This window comes from Cotesia glomerata, linkage group LG1 (genome assembly GCF_020080835.1).
Source record: "Cotesia glomerata isolate CgM1 linkage group LG1, MPM_Cglom_v2.3, whole genome shotgun sequence".
Classification (NCBI taxonomy): domain Eukaryota; kingdom Metazoa; phylum Arthropoda; class Insecta; order Hymenoptera; family Braconidae; genus Cotesia; species Cotesia glomerata.
Genome location: NC_058158.1, coordinates 35495946 through 35519793, shown reverse-complemented (window position 1 = coordinate 35519793; position 23848 = coordinate 35495946). Strand labels below are relative to the sequence as shown.

The 23848-nt window shown below is 30.4% G+C and overlaps 4 protein-coding genes across 5 annotated transcripts; all 4 read right to left on the bottom strand.

The window, feature by feature from the left end:
* Positions 1–1211: 1211 nt before the first annotated feature.
* LOC123274946 lies at positions 1212–10731 on the bottom strand. 2 transcript variants are annotated; one of them, XM_044742757.1, is made up of 4 exons: positions 10253–10731; positions 10046–10180; positions 1412–1499; positions 1212–1342 (listed from the first exon to the last, which is right to left on the bottom strand). In XM_044742757.1, exons 1-4 carry the CDS (start codon positions 10324–10326, stop codon positions 1244–1246), a joined length of 396 nt encoding a protein of 131 aa, XP_044598692.1. In that variant the 5' UTR covers positions 10327–10731; the 3' UTR covers positions 1212–1243. The 2 variants fall into 2 exon arrangements, with proteins under 2 accessions (XP_044598692.1, XP_044598693.1); XM_044742758.1 differs by lacking the exons at positions 10046–10180; positions 10253–10731 and adding exons at positions 1562–1696; positions 1769–2247.
* On the bottom strand, positions 3907–6425 carry LOC123274874 (odorant receptor 22c-like). Its single transcript, XM_044742649.1, has 8 exons — positions 5922–6425; positions 5714–5833; positions 5536–5653; positions 4813–5077; positions 4612–4746; positions 4444–4534; positions 4241–4377; positions 3907–4162 (listed from the first exon to the last, which is right to left on the bottom strand). The coding sequence occupies exons 1-8, from the start codon at positions 6063–6065 to the stop codon at positions 3979–3981; spliced, it is 1194 nt and encodes a 397-aa protein (XP_044598584.1). The 5' UTR covers positions 6066–6425; the 3' UTR covers positions 3907–3978.
* LOC123274947 (odorant receptor 67c-like) lies at positions 6869–21977 on the bottom strand. The gene is made up of 8 exons (XM_044742760.1): positions 21887–21977; positions 9691–9827; positions 7956–8318; positions 7766–7900; positions 7604–7694; positions 7400–7560; positions 7009–7141; positions 6869–6949 (listed from the first exon to the last, which is right to left on the bottom strand). The coding sequence occupies exons 2-8, from the start codon at positions 9714–9716 to the stop codon at positions 6899–6901; spliced, it is 960 nt and encodes a 319-aa protein (XP_044598695.1). The 5' UTR covers positions 9717–9827; positions 21887–21977; the 3' UTR covers positions 6869–6898.
* LOC123275247 lies at positions 13008–20697 on the bottom strand. The gene is made up of 24 exons (XM_044743235.1): positions 20236–20697; positions 19991–20110; positions 19785–19902; positions 19434–19698; positions 19054–19185; positions 18763–18853; positions 18534–18670; positions 18333–18465; positions 17554–17868; positions 17351–17468; positions 17011–17275; positions 16822–16956; positions 16660–16750; positions 16456–16592; positions 16066–16198; positions 15978–16007; positions 15013–15171; positions 14807–14926; positions 14629–14746; positions 13905–14169; positions 13704–13838; positions 13536–13626; positions 13333–13469; positions 13008–13254 (listed from the first exon to the last, which is right to left on the bottom strand). The coding sequence occupies exons 1-24, from the start codon at positions 20374–20376 to the stop codon at positions 13071–13073; spliced, it is 3570 nt and encodes a 1189-aa protein (XP_044599170.1). The 5' UTR covers positions 20377–20697; the 3' UTR covers positions 13008–13070.
* Positions 21978–23848: the final 1871 nt, after the last annotated feature.

Here is a 23848-nt window from a genome sequence, read left to right as displayed (position 1 = left end):
GAGAAACGAAAGAGAAACCCTTTATGCAGGACGTTTGAAGATAAAAGGGTGAGATATAAGCGGAGAACGAATTAAAATTCAAATCCAAAGGGTTTTGATGATATTTTCCGAAAAAATTAATTTTTTTTAAGTCTTAAGACGAAATACTTTTTTTTTATGCACCACAGATCGAATGATATGATTTTTTTTATTTATTTTGAATAATAACTCGATTTTTATTATATTACATTTGATTTTTTCCAATTTTCGGGGTTTCTTGCACATTTGTTTGATGTTTTCGAGACGTCTGAGTTATAAAAGTTGGAGATTTATATGTCGTCGATAAACCCACATGAAAATCATCATATATTTAGCTCAATACATTTTTTTATCACAATATTGGGAATTTTTTGTTTTTTTTCGCAATTTTCATGGGTTTTTCGGGATTTACTTAGACTTTTAATGGCTGCTGGTCTGAGTACACTTCAGATAAGTATAAAGCAGATCGAAATACATGAAAATCATGCATAGTTAGAATCTAAAAAATTTTTCAATCACCAAAACCCCAATTTTCCCGTTTTTTTTCGGTTTTTTACAGTTTTCTCAAAATCCTAGGGTGTAGGGGCCAAACGGACCTCAAATTCGGGTTCAGCGGGTCAAATTACATGGGAATATATGTGGCGCGTCCCAAGTACAGACAACTTTTTTTTTTTTTTGTGCCGGTGTTATTAATGTGATTATATAAATTTTTTTACATTATAAAATTAAGTAATTACGTGAAAACTTGGAAATTTTTCTTAAAAAATAATAAGTTGTTATTGTATCAAAATTACTTTTAATCTTTAAAAAAACTTTGATTTATTGAAACTGTAGTGCAAAACAATTTTTTTCTTTTTTTTTCAATTTTAAAACCTTAAAAATTTCTCCGGATAAAAACCTTCTTTTATAATCATCAAACTTTCGGGTTAATAATTTTTAATTGATTGTTTAATCATATAAATAAAATGACTACACAGAAAAAAAAATTAACTTGAATCAAGTAAATGATTTTGAAGAATTTTATTTTCGGAATTTGAGCAGAAAAATTCTTAAATTAAGAAATTTTTTATGGCTTCAGCAAATTTTATTTGATTCAAGTCTAGATCTAAAAATGCAAGTCTATAAAGCGCCCAGCGGAATGGGCGAGTAACAGCTAGTAATTAATATATATATATATATATATATACATGCAATCATGGATATGGGAGCTCATATCCGTCAGTCTTTAAGACATGTAGCAGTCAAAAAAAAGATGGACCAATTGGGCGCCAGTGAACATAATGTTTTTGACAGTGTCTTGGATTGAATTTGTTTCAGCCATAATCTGGAAAATAATTATGAAATTTTTATACATTTTGGCCAATAATAGAGAAAAAAAAATCGAAAACTCAACCTGGACCGCAGTGATACTCATTAAGGGTAAATTTAGCCCAACGACCCCAAAAGATCCGGTGAATGTAGTTTCGATCAGTTCAGCGAATCTTTAAAAATAGACTCAATAAAATGATCATTTTTAGTAATATTGATAATAATAATAACTTACTCCAATGCTCGTCTGTGGTCTCTGATGCAAGTAACATAGTGTCTGTAATGAACATCTTGATAGTTGCTGCCAAAATTTGACCCCTTGAGTATTTCATGAGGAATGATTACATTAGGTGCATGCTCTATACGAAAGCTATGTTAAATATTTTGATGTTAGATCCTTATTTAATAAAGCTAAATGTATGGGATTATTGTTCTAGGTTACCCCACGACGGCAAATATCCCGCAAACATGTTGCACAAATGAAATAAAGAGGACATCGCAGCAAACTATCACCATGATTATAGAAATGATGGAAAAATTGGACAAACCTAAAAGAGGTACCAATAGTACTTTTGTTGATCACACACGACGAATTCCATCGGAACAGCGAATCTCCGCGGTAAAGTGTCATTTGGTTTAGAAACTTTGTCAATTATTATCGGAAAAATTGGATCCAGTATGAATACCAAAAGCGCCAAGTTTGCAAAACTTAATTTCAACACAATATATTAACAATAGTATGTTTTGTGTTGAATTGAAATGTTTTTGTACCTGTGTATCCAATTTATAAGTACTGGCCCAATTTCAGATGGTACTCTAGTATCAATTTTTCATGGTCGCTTCTCAGGATCTTCCAATCTTCTCTAATTTTTTCGAAAAGTTTTTTTATCTAAATCACGAAAACTCACTTTAATTGATTTATTTATGCACAGAAAAAAAAATTAACTTGAATCAAAAGAAAAATACGTGAACCAAGAAAATAATTTTGAAGAGTTTTATTGTCTTGAATCAAAACGAAAAATTCATGAATTACATTTTCACAAAATTACGGTTGGAAAAATATTTTTGGAAACTTTAAAAATTGGTAAGTACATCATCGAATAAGGTAAAAGAATTTTTTTAACTTAGTGCATGCATTTTTTCTTTAATTATTAAATTATTACCAGAAAAAAAATCTGGAAAACGGTTGACCCTAAAGGCCATCCCTGCCACTTCCCGCCAATTCCACACCTAATGCTTGAAATTGCACTTATGACGTTCCTGAGCTCTTCGAGTTCAAAAATACAATTTGTGTGTTATTTTGAGCTCTCCGAACTCAAAAAAATAGCTTTTGTATGAAGTTGATAGAAGTTTAATACAACAGTATTTTTTGAATTTTCAAACTGCAATCATTTTTAAAGGAATGAATCGATTTTCACGCGGTTGGCAGTATTCCACGCACTTTTTCAGAATCTATGATATACTTTCAAACACAAACTGATCGAACCGAAAATCTTAGAGAAATTTGGAAAATTCACTTTTTCCGAATTTTTTCGACAACGATAACTCACGAACCAATTAACCAATTTTCACGTTCTGGGTGGCGATCGACGTGAATTTTTGTGCTCTAATAATTATTCCATTTCGTCAAAAATGATCCCAAAAGATATCTCGAAGTTATGTTAAAAAAAAACACTTTTTTCGAAATTTTTCGTTTTCGATAACTCTCGAACGAATCAACCGATTTTAATGGGACCGGTGGCAATCGATGTGGTTTTTTAAGCTTAAGAGTTGATAAGTTTTAAGAATTGATCGGTAAAGCCGTTCAGAAGTTATTCCAAGAAAACGATTTTTTAAAAATTTTATTTTTGAGATTTCTCAAAATCTAGGGAACTCAATCGATATAAATTTTCACGAAATTTAATGGCAGTGATACTCTTTGGATCGCCACCTATTTCGATCCGATCAGCCGAGCCGTTCAAAATTTATAAGAGGTTTACATATATACACACACACACACACATACATATATACATACAGCCACACGGACACCATCGCGGGAATAGTCAGGGAAGCTTCCTAGGACCTCAAAACGTCGAGATCTGATGAAAACTCGATTTTCGAAAAACGGGATAAAAACAATAACTTCCCGATTTTTTAAAATTTTCAATTTTCTTAGCGGGAAATTAAAAATTTTTTTTACTTGTTTATAAAAAAAAATTAATTAATGACTAACATTAGAATGTTTTAACATTCAGGAAATTTTTGAATTATTTTTTTGGAATTTTATTAATATGTTGATAAATTAATAAAGCTTAAGAACTTATTATTAAGTTCTTCAACTAAATTATTATTATTAAGTTCTTCTAAAGCTTAAGAACTTCTTCTTACAAACTATAGTTTATTATTTTTTCAGAAATTTAGAATTTTCATTGTTACATCGCCGCGTTTAAATTTTAACAGAAAATATCTCACAATAGGCTTCAAAACTTCCAATAAATTTATTTTTTATGATTATTATATACCAATCGAATCGTTTTTGCATCCGCTGCAAGGTTTTTAGATCAAATAGTTGACTAAGTAAAAAATTCAAAACAAGCATTTAAGAGCTCTAATGTACATTTAACATATTTATTCAAAAATCGAAGAAACGGTCACCATTAAATAAAAAACTTATTGCATAGATAACAGCATCATAACGTATGATCCGCTAGTTTTGATCATAGCTCCAAAGTTTTCGATGGACAGTCCCATAATTTTTCCTGCCGTTAGAGTACAAGGTACTTGACACCTCATGGTCATCAAAATCAGCAATTTTTGAGATTTTGCCGAAATGTCGTACCATTTTCCATCGGCTCTGTTCAAAATAACGTTATTATGAATCAAAAATTTTATTATTAACAATTTAATATGTGTTTTTATTTGTTATTTATACATGTGTTGTTGAACTTGCGAACTTATATCCGTCAGCTGCTGAGACAGGAAGCATTCGAAGAAGAGATGTAGCAATTGAGCTCCTGAGAACAAGACGTACTTCATTTTTTGCTGAAAGGTTTTCGAAGCAGCAATTATCTGAAAAAAAAAGTTTTTTGACTCGCCCAAAAAAAAGACATGCGTTAAATATATTGATAACTAAACCTGAACTCCAGTGATACTTATTAACGGCAAATTCAATCCAATCACAACTCCGAAACTTCCAGCGAAGGTGTGTTCAATAAAATCTGCGTATCTTCAAAAACATGTGAGTTATCAAAAAAATTGTCTTAAGAACAATTTGAGAAAATTAAATTATACTTTTTGACATACTCTAAAGCTCGTCGGTGAATTCTGATGCATGAAACTAAATGTTTGTAATGAATATCCCGCTTATTTGTTGTTGGATCAAATTTTGAAAAGTTTTTTTCTTGTATTGTATTATTGGGCAAATTTTTGATCCGATATCTGCAAGAAATATTTTTTCAAATTTAAAACGCTTTTATAATTTGGATTAATTTTATTATTGCACACCCTGTAATTGCAAATAATCCGTGAGCATGGTGTACAACGGTGATGAATACGACGTCATGGCAAACGAGCGTTGTCAAAATTATCATGATGCAAACGCTGGAATTGCTGAGTAACAACCAATAATATTTGTCTTTGTCTATTACAATCCACTCCATTGGATCGGCAAATTTATGTGGTGCCGTGATGTTTATTTTAAATATTGCATTTATTAGTATCGGCAAAATCGGCTCGATAATAAACATCACAGTCGATGTGTATACAAATCCTTAAAATAACTGCATTGTCGTTAAATAATACGACTATACTGATAGAAGGATTTATTTGTAGAAAAAAATATTTGTTAATAGTTAACAAATCATTTATAAGAGATCACTTTTTAGTATTAAATAAATATTTCTTAGTATTTAAAATGATTTGTTTGTATTTAATAAATCTGATATTCATTTATTAAATATTAATAAATCTTTTTAAATACTGAGATATATTTATTTAATACTAAAAAGTGGTCTCTAATAAATGATTTGTTAAATATTGACAAATATTTTTTAATACAAATAAATCCTTCTATTAGTGTATGAAATTAGGAAAGTAGCAAAGAAAAAATAATAAAAATTTGATAATTTTAACATGCAATAAATTTGAAAATAAATATTTTAAAAGAATAGCGCCCGAATATAAAAAAAAAATTTAATATTTGATAAATAAAATTGATCCAATGTTAACCTATGTATCCAGTAGCCATGAATTTTCCCACTCCAGCGTGTTTTTTCAAAATAACTTTTTCACCGTCATTTGTAATTAATCTCCAGTCTTCTTTAATCCTTTCCACAAGATTCTTAATCTGGATAAAAATTAAAAAATTGATAATTTTTGAAAAAAATAATTATTATTTATTACAAACCATTTTTGCATTTATAAAAGTATTAATATATTTTGTTAAAGCTGCAAAATCTAATATAGTAGGAGATAATGTTTCAAAAATCAGCTCCCGATCATCAGAGTGCACAATGTCTGCCAAAATCTGTCAAAAATGACCAACACGAAATATAATTAAATAGAAAATTGTTTTATTATGAATTAAAAATTATTTAAACAGTTTATCCGTTTACTTTCGGTCCCACTTGCAGAATATAAGCTAGAGTGATGATAATCCCTATCAAAAATTTTTTAAAACTAGTCTGGTATGGCCACCGACCTACGATACAGACACAAGTTCGTAGCAATCTATAATAAGACTGATCAAAGAAGTTCATTGTTTCAAGAGGTTTTTGTTACTGCCTCGAGTTTTTTTCTGGAGGTAAAAATAAAAAAGCAATCATGTTATGTTTATGTCAATACTACCCTTCGTTCGCAGAATCGAAGTGACGATGATGGACGTTTCCGAATGCTGTCAATCAAGTTTCAAAGTCGCACTTTTTGTATTCAAAATGTTGCTATGGTAACTTGGGTTTCTTTTTATTATTATTATCGGCAGAATATACAGTATTGCTTATTGATTATACAGTGTTTTGCACAGTCAGAAAATATTAATTTCGAAAGAACATTGCGACTTAGTGAATCAATGGTCACAAAGGTTATTAATGTGTTTATATAAATTTTTTTACATTATAAAATTAAGTAATTACGTGAAAACTTGGAAATTTTTCTTAAAAAATAATAAGTTGTTATTGTATCAAAATTACTTTTAATCTTTAAAAAAACTTTGATTTATTGAAACTGTAGTGCAAAACAATTTTTTTCTTTTTTTTTCAATTTTAAAACCTTAAAAATTGCTCCGGATAAAAACCTTCTTTTATAATCATCAAACTTTCGGGTTAATAATTTTTAATTGATTGTTTAATCATATAAATAAAATGACTACACAGAAAAAAAAATTAACTTGAATCAAGTAAATAATTTTGAAGAATTTTATTTTCTGAATTTGAGCAGAAAAATTCTTAAATTAAGAAATTTTTGATGGCTTCAGTAAATTTTATTTGATTCAAGCATTTTTCTCTTGATTACCAAACACTTTTATCATTAGATTTATTCATATTCATATTCATAAAAAAATACTGTATTTAATCATCTATGAAAACTATAAAAATTAGCGCATAGAAAGAAGTACCGTGACGTAAGATCCAGCCGTTTTCAGACACTGAAAAAAATCAATTTTGTATGCTTATAGAAAATAAATAAAATGTTTATAAATTTTACCATTCCAAAAGTTTCAATAGACAATTCCATAACTTTTCCTGCGGTTAATTTGCAAGGGATCTGACTCTTAAGTGTCATCAAAATTAGCAATTTTCTTGATCTGGCTGAATTTTCGTACCATTTTGCTCTGGCTCTATCAAAAAATAGTATATTACACACCGAGGGAAGTAAAGTAAGAAGTGTCTCAGATCACATGTAATGTGATCTGAGGCTTTCTTATTTACTTCCCGAGAAGTGTATGCTATTTTTTTGCTCGATTAAAGCAGAAAGTGGCAACTTCGTTTAGCGCAGCGGGCTGAAAGTTGACGCTTTCTGCCCGTCGAGCAAAAAATTTTTTATTTTTCTATGAAATGAGCATGAGCTATAAAAAATCATTAACAAAATTATATACATGCATTGATGAATATAGGCGCTCATATCAGTCAGCCTCTGGGACATGTAGCAGTCGAAGAAAAGATGGATCATTTGAGCAAAAGTGAACATGATGTACTTGACTGTGTCTTGAATCGATTGCGATTGCGTCATTATATGTAATGAATTCAATTTTTGATCCTAGATTTCAACTTAATTTTTTTTTAAATGTTGAAAACTGAACCTGAACTGCAGTGATGCTCATTAGTTGCAAATTTAAGCCAACGACGATACCGAAGCATCCAGTAAAAGTAGCTTCAATAAGATCCGCGAATCTAATCAAAAACAGAACAATCAAAATAATAAAACATCAAATTTTTTGCTGGTAAAAATGATCAAAAATTACTCTAATGCTCGTCGGTGGTCACGGATGCATGAAACAAAATGTTTGTAATGAATATCCTGTGAGTTGGTTCTAAATCTTGGTCCAGTGAGCGTTTCGCGGGAAAGGTCAACAGTGGGCGAATTTTCTATACGAAATCTGAAAAAAATTTTCTTTTTAAAAAAAGTTTGAATCACAAAATTTGGTACCTTACCCGATGACTGCAAAAATCCCACAGACGTGCTGTACAAGACTGATGAACATAATATCGCAACAAATGATAACCATGATAATAAAAATTACGCAAATGCTAGATAAGCTGAAAAGCAACCAATAATATTTTTCTTCATTAATGATTACATATTCTATTCGAACGCAAAATCTCACTGGCAATGATTCGTTGGACTTTTGAAAAAAAATAATATAGTATGATTCAATTTTTACCACGCCAAAACTTTCTATAGATAAATCCATAATTTTAGCCGCTGTCAATTTACAGGGAACTTGGCTTCTAAGTGTCATCAAAATCAGTAACTTTCTTGACCTCGCCGAGATTTCGTACCACTTCGCTCTTGTTCTATCAAAAAATGAAGAAAATACTTTTGCAAAGGAAGTAAATATTTTTTTATCTATATTAATAAATGGAGAGTCGGTTTTTTTGTTCGGTTCTACTGTAAAAACTACTAAACCGATCGGAATAATACTTATACCATAAGATGCAGCGTGTTTCGGAGAAAGTTTTAGTATATCGCGTGCCTAAAGGTAAAAGGGCGTATATTTTTTTTTATTGCCAATCGAGTAGTAGACACATTCTACGCTAAAAATTGAAAAAAAAATTATAAAGGTAAAAGGGCGTATGTCTTTAATTATACGCCCTTTTACTTTTAAGAATTCGAAATTTTGGTGATCTAAAGGTGAAAGGGCGTATAATTTTTTTTTTCAGCCAGTTTACTAACGAACATATTCTTAGTTTAAAAATGTAAAAAAAAACTTTTTGTGGTAGTAGCGGCGTAAAATCTCAACTATATAATTTTTTAAAGTTAAAAAAAAATATATCCAAAAAACAATAAAGTACGGGTGATTTAATTATTTACGTAGTTTTACTTTAAATTAATTACTTAATTTTCACGTAATTTGTTTTTAATTGATTTATTTTCTATTTGTTTATATCAAACTATATATATGAGGCTGTTATTTTAGTACAACTTGTCTTGTGAAACTATTATTCAACATTTTGAATCAAAATTACAATTTTTTTATGCGCCCTTTTACCTTTAAGATACCAACTTTTTTTTCACAGATTTTTACGTTTCAGACAATTTCAAACCGAATGGCAAAAAAAAATTTTTTTATACGCCCTTTCAGCACAAATTCCTATTAACCCTTAGCTATAAGTCCTTTTACCTTTAAGCACGCGATATGATATGTTGGTGATAACTTATCTATATTTTTCTGACTTAGAAATAATGAATTTTTATTGTAACTAAATTTATTCTATTCGATTATCATTTGTTTAAAATAAATTTTTCAATTCTATTGGTTATGTTTATATACTAGACAGATTTCTTCACTTATGAGACTTGCAATTTCTTTAACTGAAACTTTCAACGCTCATTAAAAATTTTTTTTATATCAATTATTATTTATTTTTGTAAGAAATTTCTTTAAAGTTACGGAAATGTTATAATGATTGCACATTGAAAATTACAATGAATATTAGCTAGAATAATTAAATGGATAAAAGATGCATGCCAATTCGATAGAATTTGGAATCTGTGAAAGTCAAAACAATGCTCTAATTAAATTTTAAGTCTAGATCTAAAAATGCAAGTCTATAAAGCGCCCAGCGGAATGGGCGAGTAACAGCTAGTAATTAATATATATATATATATATATATATATATATATATATATATACTATATATATATATATATATATATATATATACATGCAATCATGGATATGGGAGCTCATATCCGTCAGTCTTTAAGACATGTAGCAGTCAAAAAAAAGATGGACCAATTGGGCGCCAGTGAACATAATGTTTTTGACAGTGTCTTGGATTGAATTTGTTTCAGCCATAATCTGGAAAATAATTATGAAATTTTTATACATTTTGACCAATAATAGAAAAAAAAAATTGAAAACTCAACCTGGACTGCAATGATACTCATTAAGGGTAAATTTAGACCAACGACGTACCCAAAAGATCCGGTGAATGTAGTTTCGATCAGTTCAGCAAATCTTTAAAAATAGACTCAATAAAATGATCATTTTTAGCAATATTGATAATAATAACTTACTCCAACGCTCGTCTGTGGTCTCTGATGTAAGTAACAAAGTGTCTGTAATGAACATCTTGATAGTTGCTGCCAAAATTTGACCCCTTGAGTATTTCATGAGGAATGATTACATTAGGTGCATGCTCTATACGAAAGCTATGTTAAATATTTTGATGTTAGATCCTTATTTAATAAAGCTAAATGTATGGGATTATTGTTCTAGGTTACCCCACGACGGCAAATATCCCGCAAACATGTTGCACAAATGAAATAAAGAGGACATCGCAGCAAACTATCACCATGATTATAGAAATGATGGAAAAATTGGACAAACCTAAAAGAGGTACCAATAGTACTTTTGTTGATCACACACGACGAATTCCATCGGAACAGCGAATCTCCGCGGTAAAGTGTCATTTGGTTTAGAAACTTTGTCAATTATTATCGGAAAAATTGGATCCAGTATGAATACCAAAAGCGCCAAGTTTGCAAAACCTAATTTCAACACAATATATTAACAATAGTATGTTTTGTGTTGAATTGAAATGTTTTTGTACCTGTGTATCCAATTTATAAGTACTGGCCCAATTTCAGATGGTACTCTAGTATCAATTTTTCATGGTCGCTTCTCAGGATCTTCCAATCTTCTCTAATTTTTTCGAAAAGTTTTTTTATCTAAATCACGAAAACTCACTTTAATTGATTTATTTATGCACAGAAAAAAAAATTAACTTGAATCAAAAGAAAAATACGTGAACCAAGAAAATAATTTTGAAGAGTTTTATTGTCTTGAATCAAAACGAAAAATTCATGAATTACATTTTCACAAAATTACGGTTGGAAAAATATTTTTGGAAACTTTAAAAATTGGTAAGTACATTATCAAATAAGGTAAAAAAATTTTTGATACGGTCCATTTTAAGCTAGAGGACATAAAATTAGTGTCAAAATTAGTTTCCGAAGGGGATTTTATGGCTAATTTGGATCTTGAGGATGCATATTTTCTGATTTCTATCCACGTAAATTGCAGAAAATTTCTTAGATTCCGTTTTCAATCACAACTCTATGAGTTTTGCTGTTTACCATTTGGTTTAGCTACAGCTCCGTTTATTTTTACAAAGGTTTTAAAACCAATTTTAAATTTCTTACGTAAACGCGGTCATTTATCAGTGGCATACTTGGACGACATACTATGTATTGGTCCTAATATCTTTTCATGCGAGAAAAATATAACAATGACAATTAAATTATTAGAATCCCTGGGTTTTATTATAAATCGGAGAAAAAGTGTTTTAAAGCCAAGTAGACAGTGCCAATTTTTAGGTTTTGGTGTGCATTCAGAACGGTTGACGTTAGAATTACCAAAAGTAAAACGACAAAAGATTTTAAAAATGATTGAACAATTAAACAAAAAGAAAGAATGTAGGGTTAGAGAATTAGCTCAATTTATCGGGAATCTGATAGCTGCTTGTCCAGCAATCAAGTATGGTTGATTATATATACAAAACGGTTTGAGAGAGAGAAGTATCTAGCTTTGTTGATCAATGACGACGACTATGAAAGCAAGGTAGAGCTTAAAGAAAACTGAAAAGAAGATTTTGCATGGTGGAAAAGAAGCATCCTCTCGTCAGTGAATAATTTCGGAGCCCACTCGGACAAAATAACAATTTTCTCAGATGCCTCGTTAACAGGCTGGGGGGCTTTCTGCGAAGAAAAACGGGCGCACGGTTTCTGGTCGGTGGAAGAAAAAAATTGCCACATCAACTACTTAGAGCTACTTGCAATCTTTCTGGCCCTGAAGATTTTTGCTGCTGATCTCTCTCATTGTGACATTCTTCTTAGAGTGGATAATACCACGGCAATTTCCTATGTAAATCGCATGGGTGGTATTCAATACTCACACTTAAATAATTTGGCCAGACAATTATGGCAATGGTGCGAGGCGAGAGATCTATGGATTTTTGCATCATATATTCCATCTAAGGAGAATGTCGAGGCAGATAGAGAGTCAAGGTTGGACAACATTGACACAGAATGGGAGATTGCAGATTTTGCCTTTACAAGGATAATCCAGGCTTTCGGAAAGCCAAAAATTGATGTTTTTGCTACCAGAATCAATGCAAAATGCTATATTTTTTGCTCTTGGTTCAAAGATCCAGAAGGATCCTATGTAGACGCCTTCACGATTAATTGGAGTGGTAATTTCTTTTACGCATTTCCGTCATTTGCCTTAATACCTAAGGTATTACAAAAAATTATCGCAAAAAGAGCAGAAGGCATTGTAGTTATCCCATTCTGGACAACCCAACCTTGGTTTCCTATTTTCGAATCTTTGTTGATAATTTTACTGAAACTGTTTTCTTAAAGAAATGACAGGTGTATTTTCTAAAAAATAATAAAAAACATCACATGACTAATTACACTCTGAACATCTACGTGTTTGTAATCCCGAGAAAGAGACATGATATAATTAAAGGATCAAACGAGCCCGCCGAAGGCGGGCGAAGTTCGATCAGAATTATATAATGTCTCGTTCGAGAGGATTACCTCCCACCCGTTGATCCAATCCCACCCGTTTTTCGTTGACTAATATACTATTATCCTTTTGTTGGTTTTTTATTATTTTTACAGGATATACTCTAAAAATATGAGCGTGGAAGGGAGAGCGTAGTCCATAGAGGACCACCAGATGGCTCTCTTTTTCTTTTACATACTCTGAATTTGTGGTGACATCGCAATACGAACAGCGGTACTACGTGTTTGTAATCCTCTCGAACGAGACATGATATAATTCTGATCGAACTTCGTCCGCCTTCGGCGGGCTCGTTTGATCCTTTCATTATCTCACAATAGGCTTCAAAACTTCCAATAAATATATTTTTTATGATTATTATATACCAATCGAATCGTTTTTGCATCCGCTGCAAGGTTTTTAGATCAAATAGTTTACTAAGTAAAAAATTCAAAACAAGCATTTAAGGGCTCTAATGTACATTTAACATATTTATTCAAAAATCGAAGAAACGGTCACTATTAAATAAGAAACTTATTGCATAGATAACAGCATCATGAAGTATGATCCGCTAGTTTTGATCATAGCTCCAAAGCTTTCGATAGACAGTCCCATAATTTTTCCTGCCGTCAGAATACAAGGTACTTGACACCTCATGGTCATCAAAATCAGCAATTTTTGAGATTTTGCCGAAATGTCGTACCACTTTCCATTGGCTCTGTTCAAAATAACGTTATTATAAATCAAAAATTATATGGTTAACATTTTAATATGTATTTTTATTTGTTATTTATACATGTGTTGTTGAACTTGCGAACTTATATCCGTCAGCTGCTGAGACAGGAAGCAATCGAAGAAGAGATGCAGCAACAGAGCTCCTGAGAACATGGCGTACTTCATTTTTTGCTGAAAGGTGTTCGAAATAGCAATTATCTGAAAAAAAAAGTTTTTTGACTCGCCCAAAAAAAAGACATGCGTTAAATATATTGATAACTGAACCTGAATTCCAGTGATACTTATTACTGGCAAATTCAATCCAATCGCAACTCCGAAACATCCAGCGAAGGTTTGTTCAATAAAATCTGCGTATCTTCAAAAACATGTGAGTTATCAAAAAAATTGTCTTAAGAACAATTTGAGAAAATTAAATTATACTTTTTGACATACTCTAAAGCTCGTCGGTGAATTCTGATGCATGAAACTAAATGTTTGTAATGAATATCCCGCTTATTTGTTGTTGGATCAAATTTTGAAAAGTTTTTTTCTTGTATTGTATCATTGGGCAAATTTTTGATCCGATATCTGCAAGAAATATTTTTTCAAATTTAAAACGCTTTTATAATTTGGATTAATTTTATTATTGCACACCCTGTAACTGCAAATAATCCGTGAGCATGGTGTACAACGGTGATGAATACGACGTCATGGCAAATGAGCGTTGTCAAAATTATCATGATGCAAACGCTGGAATTGCTGAGTAACAACCAATAATATTTGTCTTTGTCTATTACAATCCACTCCATTGGATCGGCAAATTTATGTGGTGCCGTGATGTTTATTTTAAATATTGCTTTTATTAGTATCGGCAAAATCGGCTCGATAATAAACATCACAGTCGATGAGTATACAAATCCTTAAAATAACTGCATTGTGGTTAAATAATACAACTACACTGATAGAAGGATTTATTTGTATTAAAAAATATTTGTTAATAGTTAACAAATCATTTATTAGAGATCACTTTTTAGTATTAAATAAATATTTCTTAGTATTTAAAATAATTTGTTTGTATTTAATAAATCTGATATTCATTTATTAAATATTAATAAATCTTTTTAAATACTAAGATATATTTATTAAATACTAAAAAGTGGTCTCTAATAAATGATTTGTTAAATATTGACAAATATTTTTTAATACAAATAAATCCTTCTATTAGTGTATGAAATTAGGAAAGTAGCAAAGAAAAAATAATAAAAATTTGATAATTTTAACATGCAATAAATTTGAAAATAAATATTTTAAAAGTATAGCGCCCGAATATAAAAAAAAAAATTCAATATTTAATAAATGAAATTGATCCATTGTTAACCTATGTATCCAGTAGCCATGAGTTTTCCCACTCCAGCGTGTTTTTTCAAAATAACTTTTTCACCGTCATTTGTAATTAATCTCCAGTCTTCTTTAATCCTTTCCAAAAGATTCTTAATCTGGATAAAAATTAAAATATTGATAATTTTTGAAAAAAATAATTATTGTTTATTACAAACCATTTTTGCATTTATAAAAGTATTAATATATTTTGCAAAAGCTGCAAAATCTAATATAATAGGAGCCAATGTTTCAAAAATCACCTCCCGATCATCAGAGTGCACAATGTCTGCCAAAATCTGTCAAAAATGACCAACACAAAATATAATTAAATAGAAAATTGTTTTAATGAATTTAAAATTATTTAAACAGTTTATCCGTTTACTTTCGGTCCCACTTGCAGAATATAAGCTAGATTGATGATAATCCCTATCAAAAACTTTTTAAGACTAGTCTGGAATGGCCACCGACCTATCGCGCAGACACAAGTTCGTAGCAAATTATAATAAGACTGATCGAAGAAGTTCATTGTTTCAAGAGGTCTTTGTTACTGACTCGAGTTTTTTTCTGGAGGTAAAAATAAAAAAGCAATCATGTTATGTTTATGTTAATACTACCCTTCGTTCGCAGAACCGAGGTGACGATGATGGACGTTTCCGGATGCTGTCAATCAAGTGTTAAAATCGTACTTTTTGTAGTCAAAATGTTGCTATGGTAACTTGGGTTTCTTTTTATTATTATTATCGGCAATATATACAGTATTTCTTATTGATTATACAGTGTTTTGCACAGTCAGAAAAGATTAATTTCTAGAAATTTTTAATTTATGGAAATTTTTTAACATTATAAAATTAAGTAATTACGTGAAAATTTGGAAATTTTGCTTAAAAAATAGTAAGTTGTTATTGTATTAAAATTACTTTTAATCTTTAAAAAAACTTGATTTATTGAGACTGTAGTGCAAAACAATTTTATTCTTTTTTTTTTTTCCAATTTTAAAACCTTAAAAATTTCTCCGGATAAAAACCTTCTTTTATAATCATTAAACTTTCGGGTTAATAATTTTTAATTGATTGTTTAATCATATAAATAAAATGACTACACAGAAAAAAAAAATTAACTTGAATCAAGTAAATAATTTTGAAGAATTTTATTTTCTGAATTTGAGCAGAAAAATTCTTAAATTAAGAAATTTTTTATGGCTTCAGTAAATTTTATTTGATTCAAGCATTTTTCTCTTGATTACCAAACACTTTTATCTTTAAATTTATTCATATTCATATTCATAAAAAAAAAACTGTATTTAATCATGTATAAAAACTATAAAAATTAGCGCATTGAAAGAAGTACTGTGACGTAAGATCCAGCCGTTTTCAGACACTGAAAAAAATCAATTTTGATGCTTATAGAAAATAAATAAAATGTTTTTAAATTTTACCATTCCAAAAGTTTCAATAGACAATTCCATAACTTTTCCTGCGGTTAATTTGCAAGGGATCTGACTCTTAAGTGTCATCAAAATAAGCAATTTTCTTGATCTGGCTGAATTTTCGTACCATTTTGCTCTGGCTCTATCAAAAAATAGTATATTACACACCGAGGGAAGTAAAGTAAGAAATGTCTCAGATCACATGTATTGTGATCTGAGGCTTTCTTATTTACTTCCCGAGTAGTGTATGCTATTTTTTTGCTCGACGAAGGCAGAAAGTGGCAACTTCGTTTAGCGCAGAGGGCTGAAAGTTGACGCTTTCTGCCCGTCGAGCAAAAATTTTTTATTTTTCTATAAAATGAGCATGAGCTATAAAAAATCATTAACAAAATTATATACATGCATTGATGAATATGGGCGCTCATATCAGTCAGCCTCTGGGACATGTAGCAGTCGAAGAAAAGATGGATCATTTGAGCAAAAGTGAACATGATGTACTTGACTGTGTCTTGAATCGATTGCGATTGCGTCATTATCTGTAATGAATTCAATTTTTGATACTAGATTTCAACTTAATTTTTTTCAAAATGTTGAGAACTGAACCTGAACTGCAGTGATGCTCATTAGTGGCAAATTTAAGCCAACGACGATACCGAAGCATCCAGTAAAAGTAGCTTCAATAAGATCCGCGAATCTAATCAAAAACAGAACAATCAAAATCATAAAACATCAAATTTTTTGCTGGTAAAAATGATCAAAAATTACTCTAATGCTCGTCGGTGGTCACTGATGCATGAAACAATATGTTTGTAATGAATATCCTGTGAGTTGGTTCCAAATCTTGGTCCAGTGAGCGTTTCGCGGGAAAGGTTAACAGTGGGCGAATTTTCTATACGAAATCTGAAAAAATTTTCTTTTTAAAAAAAGTTTACATCACAAAATTTGGTACCTTACCCGACGACTGCAAAAATCCCACAGACGTGTTGTACAAGACTGATGAAAATAATATCGCAACAAATGATAACCATGATAATAAAAATTACGCAAATGCTAGAAAAGCTGAAAAGCAACCAATAATATTTTTCTTCATTAATGATTACATATTCCATTGGAACGCAAAATCTCACTGGCAATGATTCGTTGGACTTTTGAATGTGATTTACGATTATTGGTAAAATTGGGTCCATCAAAAATATAAACACCGTGACATTTACAAAAGCTAGCACAAGAAAAAGATCAAAATCAAAAAATTAAAATTAAAATTTCGTTTAAATTAATAATAAAATTACTGTACCTGCCCAGCAGAGAGAAATGTATCGCGCTGTGAACATATGATTCTCCAAAATAGATTTTTCTTTATCATTTTTGAGAATTTTCCAATCGTCCTTCATTTTGTCGAAAAGGGTCTTCATCTAGATTTTATAACTAGTCAGAGTTTAATGTTTACTTATCATTAAAAAATAGATTAAATTTGAATTTCCAAATTGTAAAACGAACCATATTAGCTTTTTTTGTAACATTGACGTATTTTACAATAAAAATCAAATCTGTGATGAAAGGCGATAAGGACTCGAACAAAAGTTCCTCGTCGTCGTAATGCAAAGCCACGGAAACTACTTGCGGAATAACTTGCAAGATAAATAAACTCCACATTATAGATCCGAACATAATACTTTGTTTTCTAGATTGGTAGGGCCACTGACCTATGAAAGAAGCGAAGCCTTTCGTTATTATGTAGTAGGGTTCTTCGTAAATGTCCATCTTGCTGATTGTGAGCACTATTTCCGACGTTTGCCTTTTCTTAGTATTAAATCAAACATTTTACCTCATATATTTTCTTTATTATAAATTATTAAAACGACATTTGACTGATGGACGTTTTAATTCCTGTCTCCCGTCACCCTTTTTGAGGGGATGTAATGTTTCCAGGGTAACTTCGATTTTTGCTATTTAAATTTATTGTTAAAGAAAATCTAATGATATTATGTTAGCATATATTTTAAAGTTCTAATAATGATTTTTGATGAGACACCAGAAGGAATATTATGTAGAAAGAAAAGCTTATATAGAAGTTAAGTAAAGGTTCAAAATTTGGTAAGGTTAATAATTAACTATAATTTTTTATTAATTAACAAAAAATTATCAATTTAATTTCTTCAGATCACTGCATTGACAAAAGCATCGTGAAGTATGACCCAGAAGTTTTGAGCATCTGAAAAAATACATGGATCAAAAATTGGGATTTTTTGTATTAAAACACAAATTTTGAAATTTACAACTCCAAAAGTTTCGATAGACAGGCCCATTATTTTGCCGGCTGTGAGCATACATGGCGTTTGGCATCTCATTATCATGATGATCAAAAGTTTTTGAGATTTTACGTCAATGTTATACCATTTTTGAGCAGTTCTAAAATATTTTATTTTTATATTACATTCAAAATTGTCAAGTACTAAATTGGTAAGAATTGTAATTACATTTGGTTGTGAATTTGCTGGCTCATATCAGTCAGCTGTTGGGATAAGAAACATTCAAAAAAGAGGTGGATCACTTGGCCCATGGTGAACATCAAATTTTTGATCTTCTGCTGCAGAGTGTTGTCTAGTGTGATCATCTGAAAAATCAATTTTTAAGAAGTTCCAATTATTTTTGCATTGCTAAAAAAATAAATCTTGTCAATAATTGAACCAAATTTTGGAAATAAACCTGAACTCCTGTAACGCTCATTAACGGCAAGTTCAATAATACTATTATTCCAAAACAGCCCGTGACAGTTGTCTCAATCATATCAACATATCTTCGGTAGCATGAAAATTGATAGATTTATTTTTGGGCATTTATAGAACTAACCAGTAATTTTTTGAAATTCTAATCAGCTGAATGAAAGCTTACTTCAATTTTCTGAATCAAAATTTTCAATGTCAAAAAAACGTTTTTTTGAAAAACTCACATGAAGTAGCCTTTCTTTCAGCAGACCCAAAAATATTTTTGACCTACTCTAAAGCTCGGCGGTGGATTTCGATGCATGAAACCAAATGTTCGTAATGACTTTTTTTTGAGCTAAGAAAAAATTTTTTTTCTGTGTTATTTTGGAAGTTTTCATCATTTGACAGACTTTGGATCCGATGACTGAAACCAAAAAAATTGCACAGTCAAAATAATTCATTTTTTCAAGCATATCAACGGTCTAATTAGCAATTGGTCTAACTCCTTATTTTTTAGAGGGTGATTTTTTAACATTTTGATGTAACAATAGTCTAATTATAAATTGTGATAATAAATTTTGAACTAATTGTTTCTTCGTACAAATGGAAGATTATCTAAAATGGAGTTAGACAATTTGTCAATTAGAACGTCGATATGTAACGAGTACTGACCTTGTAACTGCGAACAATCCACACGCATGATGGACAACTGTGATGAACATGACGTCATAAGCAGTGAGTACCGTCAGAATCACCGTGATACACACACCCGAGTAGCTTATCAAAATCCAGTAGTACTTTTCTCGGTCAATCACAATCCATTCCATGGGAACAGACAATTTTTGTGGTGCGGATAAATTTGTTTTGAGCATTAAATTGATAAAAATCGGCACTAAGGGTTCCGTTATAAACGTCACAGTTGCTAAGTAAACAAACCCTTTAAAAGAAACTTTTTTTTTACCCTTTTGTCACGAACAATCACCGAGTTTTTTAATGTAACTACAAGAAATGATTCAAAATTACCTGCATATCCAGCGGCCATTAAATTTCCCAATTCGACATACTTTTCCAAAATTAGCTTTTCTTCCCTGTTGGCCACTAACTTCCAATCGGCTTTGATCCTTTCGAAAAGTTTTTTTAACTAGGCATAGAGGAAGTTACTAACTAAGCATGAAGATTCATCGGAAAGCAAAATCACAAAATTATCACATGTTAAAATTTGAACTAACCATTTTTGAATTTATCGACGAATTAACAAATACAGTAAATGATACTATGTCGGTTAAAATTGGTGCTACTGTTTCGAGTATCAATTCTCGATCGTCAAAATGTACTACGATAGCGGTAATCTAAGAAAAATTAAGTACTTATTTATCAAAAAAAAAAAAAATATTTTATAATGGATAATTAATAAAAAAAATTTATTAAGCTTTTTTAGAAAGTATTGACGTGATTACTAAAATTATTTGTATACTATTGGCCCAACTTGGAGGGTGAACGCCAAAACAATGAAGAGCCCGATCACAAAACTTTCCAAGCGAGACTGGTACGGCCACCGACCTATCGAACGGGCGAAATTTCTTGGTAACTTATAGTACGGCTCCTCGAAGTTCATTGTCTTAAAATTTATTTCTTTATGTCATAATATTAGTTTTGTGTTTCTGAAAGAATATAAAAGTATTGCTCACTGTCGAAACTACGCTTTTTTTTCTGAGAAGCAGATGTTGACTGACGGTTCGTGACTGACGTTTGATTGACAGCTCAAATTGTTTGTCGAAATCTAACTTTTTGTATTCATTTCGTTGTTATGGTAACTTTGATTTATTTTTTTTTTTTTTTTTTTTTCCATTGCTAAGAAAGAATAATACTTCTCTCCTTAAAGATTTTTTTTTCTGATACAAAAAATTAATATTACGAAAATGTGCTATTCAAAGAAAAAAAAACGAAGTTTTTTGTGATAGTGTTCTTCTTTTAACGCATCGACATAAGCATTGTAAAGTATGAACCAGCTGTTTTGACACACTGGAAAAAAAATAGAATAAAAAAAAAATTAATGTAAGCAAAATGTCAAAAAATTGATAAGGTATGATTCAATTTTTACCACGCCAAAACTTTCTATAGACAGATCCATGATTTTAGCCGCTGTCAATTTACAGAGAACTTGGCTCCTAAGTGTCATCAAAATCAGTAACTTCCTTGATCTCGCCGAGATTTCGTACCACTTAGCTCTCGTTCTATCAAAAAATAAAGAAAAATACTTTTGCAACTCAAGTAAATATTTTTTTATCTATACTAGTAAATGGTGAGCCGGTTTTTTTGTTCGTTTATACTGCGAAAACTACTAAACCGATCGGAATAATACTTATACCATAAGATGCAACGTGTTTCGGAGAAGGTTTTAGTATCTGATATGTTGGTGATTACTTATCCGGAACCTATATTTTTTTGACTTAGAAATAATGAATTTTTATTGTTACTAAATTTATTCTATTCGATTGTCATTTGTTTAAAATAAATTTTTTAATTCTATTGGTTATGTTTATATACTAGGCAAATTTTTTCACTTATGAGACCTGCAATTTCTTTAACTGAACCTTTCAATGCTTATTACAAATTTTTTGTTTAAAAACAATTATTATTAATTTTTGTAAGAAAGACACGGGAATGTTATAATGATTGCACATTGAAAATTACAATGAATATTAGCTAGAATAATTACATGGATAAAAGGTGCATGCCAATTCGATAGAATTTGGAATCTGTGCAAGTCAAAACAATGCTCTAATTAAATTTCAAGTCTAGATCTAAAAATGCAATTCTATAAAGCGGCCAGCGGAATGGGCGAGTAACAGCTAGTAATTAATATATATATATATATATATATATATATATATATATATATATATATATATATATATATATGCAATCATGGATATGGGAGCTCATATCCGTCAGTCATTGAGACATGTAGCAGTCGAAAAAAAGATGGACCAATTGAGCGCCAGTGAACATAATGTTTTCGACAGTGTCTTGGATTGAATTCGTTTTAGCCATAATCTGAAAAATAATCATGAAATTTTTACACATTTTTGGCCAATAAGAGAAAAAAAAATTAAGAACTGAACCTGGACCGCGGTGATATTCATTAGGGGCAAATTTAACTCAACGACAATTCCAAAAGATCCGGTGAAGGTATTTTTAATCAGTGCAGCGAATCTTTAAAAATAGACTCAATAAAATGATCATTTTTAGCAATATTGATAATAATAACTTACTCCAACGCTCGTCTGTGGTCTCTGATGCAAGTAACAAAGTGTCTGTAATGAACATCTTGATAGTTGCTGCCAAAATTTGACCCCTTGAGTATTTCATGAGGAATGATTACATTAGGTGCATGCTCTATACGAAAGCTATGTTAAATATTTTGATGTTAGATCCTTATTTAATAAAGCTCAATGTATGGGATTATTGTTCTAGGTTACCCCACGACGGCAAATATCCCGCAAACATGTTGCACAAATGAAATAAAGCGGACATCGCAGCAAACTATCACCATGATTATAGAAATTATGCAAAAATTGGACAAACCTAAAAGGTACCAATAGTACTTTTGTTGATCACACACGACGAATTCCATCGGAACAGCGTATCTCCGCGGTAAAGTGTCATTTGATTTAGAAACTTTGTCAATTATTATCGGAAAAATTGGATCCAGTATGAATACCAAAAGCGCCAAGTTTGCAAAACCTAATTTCAACACAATATATTAACAATAGTATGTTTTGTGTTGAATTGAAATGTTTTTGTACCTGTATATCCAATTGATAAGTACTGGCCCAATTTTAGATGGTACTCTAGTATCAATTTTTCATGGTCGCTTCTCAGGATCTTCCAATCTTCTCTAATTTTTTCGAAAAGTTTTTTTATCTAAATCACGAAAACTCACTTTAATTGATTTATTTATGCACAGAAAAAAAAATTAACTTGAATCAAAAGAAAAATATGTGAACCAAGAAAATAATTTTGAAGAGTTTTATTGTCTTGAATCAAAACGAAAAATTCATGAATTAAGTGAAATTTACTTAAACCAAGAAATATTTTGTAGTTGAAGAATTTTTCTACTCAAATCAAAAAAATGAAGTTCTTCAAAATTATTAACTTGATTTAAGTTAATTTTTTTTTGCACTGAAAAAAAAAAAGTATTTTGATAATCAAAATTTCTAACGCAACCTCGTATCTCAAAAATGACAATTTTAGAGATGAGGTAAAAAATAGCGTATAAAAAATTAATATTCATCTAAAAACAATATTTATCAATTGTATTTTCTAAAAATATTATCGTATTTATTATTAATCTGGTTAAAATTTTTTTCATACGCCCTTATGGCATCCGAGGTAGGTCCCGGGAGTCATAAAGGCGTATAAAAATAATTTTTTCTTTCGGGAATCAGGTATCTTTACCTGAAACCTCAAAAAATACAAAAAAAAATCTTTCTCGAAATAGAATTTTTTTTTTAAGTCCAAAAAATTTTTAATTTGAAGTAAAATGTTTTTTTGCTTTTCTGCACGTTTTATATAAAAATATATTGGTTCATTTTTTTCGGGAATCATTTTATTTTTGTATGAAACGTGCAGAAATGCAAAAAAAAAAATTTTTCTCCAAACTAAAAATTTTTTTTGGACAAAAAAAAATTAAATTTTCAAAAAAAATTTTAATTTTGAGAAAAATTTTTTTTGTATTTCTTAACGTTTCAGGTAAAAATAAGTTGATTCCCGAAAAAAAAGTTTTTATTATACGTCCTTATGGCATCCGAGGAGGGTCCCGGGAGCCATAAGGGCGTATAAAATTTTTTTTCTACATTTCTGCACATTTCAGACGAAAATTCGTCGATTCCCGAAAAAAAATATTTTATACGCACCGATAGCTTTTCACCGGGGCCTTTTGCCGGAATACGCCTTTATGGTATCTGGAACGCGACATATAAACTTTTGAATGAAAGATATTTTCTGACTCAGTTTGTCAAGCTGATTCAGAAAATGGGTGAATTTTTTAAAAGTTGCGCTATAAGCACGACTGCAATAGTTAG